General features: G+C 37.2%; 1 protein-coding gene across 1 annotated transcript in view; it reads right to left on the bottom strand.

Annotated features, from left to right (window-relative positions):
* Window positions 1-207: 207 nt before the first annotated feature.
* CHSY3 (chondroitin sulfate synthase 3) overlaps window positions 208-11,415 on the bottom strand; it is a gene marked incomplete at its 5' end in the record, with an annotated part of 290,598 nt that continues 279,390 nt past the window's right edge. The window contains one exon of the mRNA XM_029941163.1: window positions 208-2,618. Coding sequence (XP_029797023.1) covers window positions 1,056-2,618 — 1,563 coding nt within the window. The remainder of the gene's footprint in view (window positions 2,619-11,415) is intronic.

The raw sequence follows: 11,415 nt of genomic DNA, 5'->3' as shown, positions 1-11,415 counted from the left end.
GAATGCTTCTCCTGGAATGTAAGTTATTGAATAAAGAAGCCACTCCTTTTAGTCAGTTGTGAAGGCCAGGATTTAAAGCATAATAAAACAAACAGTATACCCATAGTTCCTTGCAAACTTTTCCAGTCTATATAGTAAGCACATTTTGGTGAGTATGAACCCTAAGAAATACATCAAGTATGACTGAAAGGAAACAACACAAACTTCTCAGTGTTTTTGAAAAAGATTACTGTTATACCTGTGTTTTATTATAAATAACCAGGTTCTGTCATATTTTATCTTCTTGCCAGCAAATGAAGGACATCGTTTCATAAAGCTTCTAAAATGTACATGAATATTTAATTAAATCATATTTCCTTGAGAAAATAAAGTTCATTCGCATTTATAGCAGACAGTTGTGAGGAGTACATAATTGTTGAAGACCAGGGTAGCCCGTACCGGTTGCTTGTGGAACAAAACTCCTCAATTTTTAAAACTTTTTTAAAAAATAAACATACAATCATAAGTGTTCATTTACTTTAAAAATTCTAAAGATGAAGAAAATTATTGTCTATATATTTAAGTCCTTGTATAAATTACAAAACTCAAGTTTATGTTACAGAGTCCCTTCCCCAAAGGAAGCATAAAGCACTTTTGTGGTACCTTTCACCAGTAAATATGTGTATCACATTGAATTTAACAAACGAAATAAAAGTCGATATTGCATCTTTAAGCCCCAAGAGAACATTCTTTTAAGCTGTCTCTCACGATGAATGAGCTTCAAAAGTCATTTGATTGCTACGATTTAACTCAATCTTGGATAAAGATATATAAAAGTAATATAGAATTGACTTCAGTAGAAATCTGAAATATCAGTGAACTGTAGACTCTTCTTGTTTGAGGTCAAAAAACACCCTTTGGAAGACAACCAAGAGTAGTTTAAGACCCGGATAACAAAATAAAATTATAACAATAATAATTATAATAATAAAAATAACAATAATAAAATAAAAATAACAACAACGAACAATGAGGTAAACTCCCCTTTAAAAAGGCAATACGTGTTGCCTGGACTGTCAGGAGAGAGTTCGATTATACCTGACACCCAAATGTTTTTCCAACCACAGTTCAGCCAGTTGCATGGTTGAGGCAAAAGTACTTGCCTTGGATCCTAAACACATCTTATACTGCTTAGGGTCCAAGTTAGGGTCACAATGAACTGGATGGAAAATATGCACCACTCCTACTTCTTGGCTTCTGAAGGGCCTTAAGCCAGATAGAATGACTTTATTGTAGAGATCGACATCTTCCAGTCCCCAGCCTTGTATTGAGGTATCAAATCCACCTGCACCCAGAAGATCGCTTTTATAAATACAGGTAATTCCATAGCCATAGTCTCGCCAAAATCCAGTCTTCTTTGAGAAGACAAAGTCATCATCAGCGGGAGGATTTCCCCCATTGGTTACCTTTGGGTCATATTGGCTAAAGATGATAGGGTAGTACACCTGTTGTCCCTGAATTGTATTGTCTCTGCATCGTTGGAGAAAGTCTCCTCTGAAGATCAAGTCAACATCACAAAATAGCAGCAAAGTATCATTGTCAAATTGGGAAGAAGCCATTTCAAGACCAAGACCTCTGGAAAATTCTCCCTTCATCGGGATCAGGATCATTTCTGCTTGAGGGTACTTGTTCTGATAGTCCTTGATCAGCTCCATATGCATGTTGGAGTCTTGGCCAGAATCCCTACTGAAAAGGGTGATGACCAGCTTTACATTCTGCTTTGGAATGAGACAAGTTTTTTCAAAGTTGTCCATGAATCTCAAGAAAATGTCATACCTTCCAATGAGAGGAACAAGAATGTGTATTTTCTTTTCATTGTGCCCTCCCACGTCTTTGGCACCTTGAAAAGAAGACAATATCTTTAAAGAATTAGATATAAAGGAGAATGACTGAGTGTCACTGTTAATGCTCTCCACGAGCCTGCTGACGTCTAGCTCTTCAGTTTCTCTAAAGAAAGGCTTGCTGAACAACTGCTGAAGATAGGCATGACGTCTCACTGGCACAGTCAGTTTCCTCCCCTTATGTCTTTTATATAAGAGGAGCAAATCCAAAATGTACTCCACCCCGTGCATGGGATCAACCCTGCGGTAGCCATACTGAATTTCCTTGAAGTCAATGAGCCGTCCCCTACTCTTGGCATTTTCATTGATCATCTCCATCACCTGTAGAACCGTGTCATCCAGCGCTGTTCTCAGGATGCTGTTGATGCTCTGTCGAGGGGGCTGGTTCTCAGATGCTGAGTAAAGGAGTTTCCCTGTCAGGAATTCCCATTCTATCACTTCATCTCTCTCCCTAGGCTGGAAGTGGTTGAAGGAAGGCATCACTCCCAGCTGCTGGTCCTCCTTGCTCACTTCACTGTTACTGAGCTTGCCCATCAGAGCACTCTCCCGGTGGAGCTGGATGGTGCGGTAGCGAAGTTCCGAAATTTTGCGGCTGAGCATGTAATTGTGAAGCCTGTATTGGTAGGCGGGCCTTTTGTTGGGGTGAAGCGTTATGGCGGCGTGGATTTTGCTGTTGTGAAGGTCTTGGATGTAACCCTTCCGATTATGTTCGTAATTTTCATGGAACAATTGTTGCATCTGGAAAGTAAAAGAAATCAAGATGTTATAATTTAAAATTTAAAAACAAAGCAACAAGTGAAAACCTCTAAACTTAAAATATTTAATAAAAATTACTTATATGGCATTTCATAACAAAAATGACTTGTAAAATTTATATTTAAAAGAAATGTCAAATTTTAAAATGTGAAATCTGCACCCTCAAATACTGCAACTTAACCTCCTGTTTATATACAAATAGTGCGCACCAAAGTCCAGCTATGTATTCCAAAGTAAAGAATCTTTGTCCCTCTCTTCCTTTTGAAATCAACCCAAAATATCAAAGAAAATAAGAATTGAATATCAAAACCCCATAAAGGATCATTGTGAGGGAGACGCAGAGTGGAGAGAGCATGGGTTTTCCAAAATAGGGGGTTTACCCTGAGGAATAAACCCCATGATCTGTTGCTTGGAATGGCCATACCAGCCCCAGAGGTGACATAGCTTTATTGAGCATTCTGATATACCATCTTTATAGAGGAAGTTCTTTTTTTCCCTTAATTTTTTTTATTACTTATTTATTTTCGAGAGAAAGAAATAATGTGTATGCATGAGTGGGGAGAGGGGCAGAATGAGAGAGAGACAGAGACAGAGAGACAAAGGATCTGAAAACCAGGCTCCAAGCTGACAGTAGAGAGCCTGATGTGGGGCTCGAATTCATGAATTGCAAGACCTGAGCTGAAGTCAGACGCCCAACTGAGTGAGCCACCCAGGCACCCCCAGAGTAAGTTCTTGTTAAGGTAAGGTGGAACAGAAATTATATTGATCTACACTATTGATCTAAAGGATCGTGTCCAAAATTAGATGTTTGACATCCTTCTGAGCCAGAAAGTTTCTATGCTAATGTATAACAAGTTCACTATTTCAAATGGAAAAAAAATGAGGAAAAATGTAGAGTTATGAGATCATACTTCAAACTGCCAGCTGACTCTTCCTTCTTTCTCAGTCAATAAAGAAACCTCCATTACATGCATTCAACAGAAGGCCCATTGGAGAAGGAAAAGGAGGCGGTGGCGGCAGCAGTACAGAAGGAGAGCTGCCAGCCGCAACAGTGACACGAGACAGCTGTAAGTATATTGATGAATAAAGAGGAAAAGAATATTGCACACTTATGAATACATACCCAAAGCAAGTAAAAATTATAGACAAATCAAATAAGTGAAAGAAAATACAATCTCCCTAAAATAAGAACTCAAGGGCACCTGGAATGGCTCAGTTGGTTGAGTGTCCAACTTCAGCTCAGGTCGTGATCTCACAGTTCGTGGGTTTGAGACCCATGTCGGGCTCTGTGCTGACAGCTCAGAGCCTGGAGTCTATCTTTGGATTCTGTGTCTCTCTCTCTCTTTCTCTCTCTCTGACCCTCCCTTGCTCGCTCTCACTCTCTCTCTCTCAAAAATAAATAAAAAACATTAAAAAAATAAATAAGAACTCAAGATATAGATACATGAGCTTAAAAAAAAAGAAATAAAATGAAAGATGATCACATTATAAGAATCCAAGAAAGAGATTTGTGGAAAACACAGGAGGAAGAGACTTGAGAAAACTTAGAAAAACAATGGAAACATAAAAGAGAGGTTAAAAGTTTGGAGATATAAATCTTTGTATATATCTGCACACACATAAATATATTTATATGCATTCAAAAGTTTGAATATATATTCAATATACATGGCTATATACTTAAGAAGATAAAATAATATATGTAAGATAGATCTATGGGACATGTTCCCTTTAAAATAGAGGCAGATATATATATATATGTGTCATTAGACCAAGAGAAAAAAGAGCAGAATGAACAAACAAAACCCACTTTGGCTCTGAGTAGGAAAAGAGCAAATCTTATCACAACATTTTCCATAGCAACATCAATGCTGAAAACAGTGAAGTACAGCCGAGGAAGACATCAAGGAAGCAAATTAATGACTAATTATATTTTAGTCAATCAAGCTAGGGCCCAAGTTTACTGCAAAAACTAACTAACCTCTATCTCATGTAAAAGAACTTGTGGCAGAACAGTGGTGATAAATTCTCTGACGCTCCTCCCAATGAGAGATGCGGTCTTTGTCCCTTTCTCTTGGACCTCAGTGATTCTGTCACTACTTAAACTAAGAGACCATGCTAGAGACAACACTGCCAGTTTCTAGATTGGCAGCTTCCACTTCTTGTCTTTGGGAACTCTCAATCTGCAGAAGCCAACTGAGAAGTCACAAGTCTGAGTTAGTTTCCTTATTTTGGGCCAGGACCTTCAGTAAAATGTGGTAGAGCACAACCTTGTTCCAATACCAGACTCAGAGAAGAAGTTGTCAATTTCTCTCTTTAAAACATTACATAAATTCCTTTTTATTTCTAGTTTGCTAAGAGCTTTTATCATGAATGAGATTTCAAGTTGATCAAAGGTTTTCTCCTGCATCCATTGAGAAGACTGTGTGACATCTTTTTTTTTTTTCTTTCTGTTATGGTGAGTCACTAATTGAAATTCCAATATTAAACAACCATTTTATCCACTGACTAAACCCATCCTTATCCTGATATATTATCTGCTTTATATATAGCTAGATTATATTTGCAAATGTTTAAAATATACTGTGAAATGCCAATTCTTCTCAATTTGATATATAGGTTTAATGCAATCCAATACAAGTCCCACCCTTTATTAAAAACAAAATGTTGCTCTTGATATTAATAGGATGATTCTAAAATTTACATAGAAATAAGGGGCGCCTGGGTTGCTGAGTCAGTTAAGCATCTGACTTTGGCTCAGGTCATGATCTCACTGTTCTGAGTTCAAACCCCATGTTTGCTGGGCTCTGTTCTGACAGCTCAGAGCCTAGAGCTTGCTTTGGATTCTGTGTCTCCCCTGCTCTTTGCCCCTCATCCGCTCATGCTCTAGCTCCTTCTCTCTCTCAAAAATTAGTAAACATTTTAAAAATAATAAAAAATAAAATTTATATAGAAATGAAAAGGTGAGGATATTCAAGACAATGTTAAAAAAGATATACCACAGATTAAAACGTTACAAAATTTAGACAGTATGATTCTGATAGAACAAAGGACTAAAATAATCCATAAATAAACTTATACATGATTTACAACATCTCTTGATTTACAACAAATAAAGACACTGAAGAGCGGAGAAAGGATGGTCTTTTCTGTCAATAATGCAAGGACAGTTGGATACTCAAGTGGAAAAAAGGAAAAACTGATCCCCTCCCTCCCTCCGCCCCCACACAGAAAATCCATCCCAGATGGATTGTTGATATAAATAAAAAAGCTTACCCAAGAAAATATGTGCATGGCTTTTGATTGGGTGAAGAACTCTTAAATACGACACAACATACCAACCACAAAAACAGATGGATGCATTGGACTACATTAAAAGTAATACCTCTGTTCCTCAAAAATATCATTAGAAGATTATAAAGGGTAAATTATATACATTTGAAAAAAAAAAGAATTCTCTCTCTCTCACACACACACACACACACACACACACACACACACACAAAGGTAAACTACAGAGTGGGAGAAGACATTTTTTAACCGATCTTACCAAAAAGGACTAATACCCTGAATATGTAATGAACTTGTACAAATTAGTAAGAAAGGACAAATCCAGCTGAAAAATGGGGTAAAAAAAAAAATCCAAACCCTTAATGGGTGCCTCACAAAAGAGAATATGCAAATGGACAATTAACATACAAAAACATTCTCTAACTCATTCATCATCAGAGTAATGCAATTTAAAGTAATACTGTGATAACATTACAGATCTATAAGAACGGCTGAAACTGAACAGATGGATAATGCATTGTCAGGATTTGGAGTTCTCATACACGGGTGATGAGTTTGTAACTTGGTTCAACCCGTGTGGAAAATGTATCCACTAAGATGACCACACACATTTCCTATGACTCAGTAACTTTACTTTTAGATACATACCCAGTATAAATACATCCATCCATACACCTAAAATATATATATAAGAATTTTGATAGCAGAATTATTCAAAATACTCCCAAATGAAACCAACCCAAAAGTGTATTAAGAGTATAAATTAATGTCATATATTCATATAATAACAAATATAAATCAATTAAAATAATGCACTACTACACCATGTGGACAAATCTCACAAACAAGTGAATACAGAAAAGAATACATTGTGTTTGACTCTACTTACGTGGCATTCAGAAACAGGTAAAGTTAACCAATACTATTAGCTGTTAGAATAGTAATAAAAATTCAAGAAAGACGGCAGGGAGCTCTGGAGTGCTGCTAATGTTCTATTTGTTGATCCAGCCCCTGGTGACACGTACATATTCTACTTGTGAGCATTCACTGAAATGTTACTTAAGATATGTTTGTCTATCGTACTCCAATTAATAAAAAATTATTTTGAAACTGTGATTTACATGTCTGTAGAATTAGGTAGGTTTTTCTGATATGTATGTATATAAATATGTGTGAAGTTGTGGGTGGAGAGGAGGAAAGGAGGGGGGGAAGACAGAAAGACAGAGAGAGAGAGAGGGTATAAATCATAGAAGTTTTCCAAATAGGTCACCTAAAAGGGGTAGGACCTACACTGTAGCAGCATCTTTATCTCCAGTATTTCAGCTGAGATACTGAGGTTTTCAAATCACCATCATGTAACTTTGAAGACTATCACAGTGGATATTTTGAGAAGGATTTTGGACTTGACTCAAGGCAGTTTAACTGCATCCATTTTTTCCCCTCAAAACACATGGTAATTTTTATTTAACATTCTGAATGATGATAAATCAAATTAAATTTATTATTTTCAGTGAGCTGTTACATCTCCATTTTTGTGCTATTATTACTTTTTACCTGAAATTGCTTTCAATATTTTACTTTATTTCATTTTCCAAGCTTTTTTTCATTTGTACACAAGAAGGTAAAAAAAAAAACATTTCTGATCACTTATAAAAGACTATACAATCTGTAAAAGATATTGGCTATATGAAACTATTCTTTCTTAAGGCACGCTTTACAATACTAAGAAGAAGGGGCAATGCTAAATTCAACAGGAAGCAATGGTCAGAGGCAAACTGGGAAATTGCTGACTGAATCTTGCTCTTTTAGTGCTATTAAGTGATGGATACTGCACTATTTGATAAAGGTGACATTTTGTTATCAAATAAATACTATCTAAGTATTGAAATGTCTAACTCATGTCACTCACATCATTATAACCCAACTTGTATCCCATGGTCCTTATCTTTCTAATGTAATCCTTTACAGAAATATTACAAATAGACAAAGACCATGATGGAGGCAATCCTTGGAAATCATGTATTCAGACACATTCCAGGAAGTACGGTAATGGTGAAAGCGTCTTGAATTTATGCCATGTTTTCCATGAAGAGACACAGAATGTATCCAAATTTCCTACTTTTATATGTAGGGAGGCCCAAGCTATACAGCGTAAATGTGAGAACGTGTAAGAGCCTGGCTGTGGAGTTAGCCAGATCGGGATTTGCGTACTGGCTCCACCTTTCGAAGCCATTTCCTAGCCAAGCTGTCTAAATCTCAGCCTCCTTATCTATAGAGGAAAATGTTAACTGCCACAATGTATGTTAAAATGTTGCTCTATAAGAAAAATATATACACAATGCTTAACATTGTGTCTGGCATATAGAAAACACCCAGTAAACGGCAACTGTACATAAGTAACAGCTCAAGGATTTGCCAGTCTCTTCCTGATGCTGTTCTTTTCAGCTAGGCCTTTTCTGAGGAGAGTGGCACCCTTTCATTGGCTTGCCTCATCTTCACTCATCTCTGGAAATGCCTGGAAATAGTTACAATTTGACTGCATGCACTCAGTGCTCCAATATATACAACGTGCCACTGAGGCATCTTCTGCTAACAACAGTCCTCCACATTTTACTATAAGAAAAATAAGTTATTGTGGAAATTTCAGGAAACCAAGGTTCATGCTTCAGTGATTTAACCCAGGGTCAACTGAAATCTAAGAGATCACAACTACAACCAGAATAAGTAGCTGGTTTTATTACTTATCACACTAAATTGTGAATGTAGCAAAATGGTTTTAAGAAAAAGTGTAAAATGTACGTTTAAAATTGTATTAGCTTGTTTGAAATAATTCAGGACCTCCCATGCAGGTGGGCTTCTTCTTCTTTATAGAACGTTCAATTGATTTCATGCAGCTTCCAGAGATTGACCTGGGAAGGGGAAAAGCATTTCCAACCAACGAAATCGCAGAACAATTAACATCAGTGTGTCCTGACAGACGCCAGTGCTTCAACTGCCCCACCCCAGCCAAATCTTACTCTCGGAAAAGAAAATTACCTAAGAAGCTATGGAAAACTCTATTATAAAAATTCGAGAGCAGAAGAGTAAGTGCCAAGATATAGGTGTATATTATTATTAGTCTTCTATTAACCTTCCATTTCCCCCTGCAATTTATGAATAATGAAAACATAGCATAGATAATTTTTGGAATGGTCATAGCCATATAAGTAAAGGACTTCCATTTCAGCAATTACATCTTCAAAGAAACAGTAAGGAGTTGACTGCAAACAGTCATAACGAAGTCACTTTTGGAGCAATGCAATGTTGAGAAAACTAGATTTGTTAATGGTTGCACAACTGTACAAATTTACTAAATATTTATAACCTGTACACATACAGGGAAGACTGTGGTAGAAGGTAAGTTAGACCTCAATAAGACTATTTTTAAAAAACATAGTGAATATTAAAAAATCATATACAGCCAACTCCATCTTTAAAAAACAAAAAGACCAGAACAATACATAGTCACCAAAATATGTGTAAGTTTTCCAAAAGCTGAGGTTGAGCAGGGTCATCTGGAAGCAACTGGGGACAAAAGGCCAAGCAGAGCAACGTCAGGGGCAAAAGGACTCAAAGGACAGTAGGTCTCAGAAATAACCAGGAAAAATACGCTGCCTGACAATGTAGGGTATAAAGCCTACTCTGTGTATACAACCATGTGTGCGGGAGCTGAGTGATCTGGGAGGGCCAAATAAGCCCTGATGGAAACAGTTTGTTTCAGAGAACAGAAACAGCTACAGAACTCAAAGAATTAAGTCATGTTTAAAAATATACTTTTAAGTTTATTTATGTATTTTGAGAGAGAGAGCACATGAGCTTGAGCCCGGAAGAGGGGAGAGAGAGGGGGAGAGGAAGAATTCCTAGCAGGCTCTGCGTTGTCAAGGCAGAACCTGATGCAGGGCTTGACCTCACGAACTGTGAGATCATGACCTGAGCAAAAGTCAAGAGTCTGACACTTAACTGTCTGAGCCACCCAGGGGCCCCTAAGTCATGTTTTCATGAAGCAGGTTTAATGTGAGGTAGTAGAGAGGACCAAAGCCTTTTCTTCATTGAAATCAGTAAGCCTAGAACTCTAACAAACATTCCTGCCAAAATATCTATGGTGAAGAACTTGTCCAAGGGAAAAGTAATTTTTTTAGTGATAAATATGTTTCCCCAAAAAGGAACACAGTACACAGTACCACACTGCTTCTCTAAGAAAAAAAAGCCTAGATGAAAAACTAGCCCCTCCCCTCTCCTCCACAGACACTCCCAAAAAGCAGAAGCCATGGAACCGAGGGAGACATTAACCAAGTGCTTTAGAAACGTAAGAAGCACTTTCCTCTATCTTTGAAAACAACAAAGTAGAAATAAAATATCTCAGAGGTGTGATGGGGAGATGAAATGTCAGTTCACAGAACTAAGAAAGAAAGAAAGCGTAAAAAATAAACTCACATACATGAAAACAAAATCAGAAGGAAAGGAAAAGAAGAGACCATGGAAAGTTCAGTAACAGAAAAGATGGGAAGTAGGAAAGCTTAGGCGTGTCTTGCTGGGGCAGTTGGTGGGGAGTCAACTCGATCTCGAGGTTGTGAGGTTGAGCCCCTGTGAGGTACAGAGATTACTGAAAAAATAAAATAAAATCTTAGGGGCACCTGGGTGGCTCAGTTGGTTAAGTGACCGACTCTTGATTTTTGATTCAGGGCATGATCTCACAGTTCGTGAGTCTGAGCCCTACAGTGAGAATGGAGCCTGCTTGGGACTCTCCTTCTCTTCCCCTCTCTCTCTGCCCCGCCAGTGCTTGCTGTCTCTCAAAATAAGTAAACATTTAAAGAAAAATAAAATCTTTAAAAAAAAAAGTAGGAAAGCCTAAAAAATGGAATAGAAATAGTTACAAAGGATTAGAGAGATTAACATACGTAGAAGAGAACTTGGTATATAGTAACTGCCATTAATAAGGGTTATAATAATCATCAGGTGTTATTATTAGTGTAGTTGTTTGTTTTTACTATTGTCAAACAACAGTATTGAAAAAGTGAGCAAATGAGAATGGGCTTGATTAAGGTTTCCTTAATAATTCAGTATGCTCAGTGTAGCCATCATTTGACTTCAGATCATTATCTAAAAACGAAAAAACTGAATTGTCTTTATGAGGTCTCTGTTGAAACAAAGGAGAAAGTGCAGGCCATGCCATTATCAGAAACCTGCTTATGAACATCTTTCCTGTTCTCTATTAAGAACGTGGTTGCATTAGTTTTTCTCTATCAAGGAGAAAATTTCCTTACTTAATTTGTGTAAAGAAGCTCTTTCAATTCAGTGCAAATTCTTTTGTTCTGGGTATCCCGCTCCATTTATTGTTAAAAGGAAGAATCTTCTAACTTAGAAAATTTTCTTTGAATCTCTTCCTACAAATGAGATTAGGGAGGATTTGTGGGGGGAAAAAGCATTCTTGTTCTAGGAAGTACAGACT

This window comes from Suricata suricatta, chromosome 6 (assembly GCF_006229205.1).
Source record: "Suricata suricatta isolate VVHF042 chromosome 6, meerkat_22Aug2017_6uvM2_HiC, whole genome shotgun sequence".
Lineage (NCBI taxonomy): Eukaryota > Metazoa > Chordata > Mammalia > Carnivora > Herpestidae > Suricata > Suricata suricatta.
This window is presented reverse-complemented; position numbering and strand designations above follow the sequence as displayed.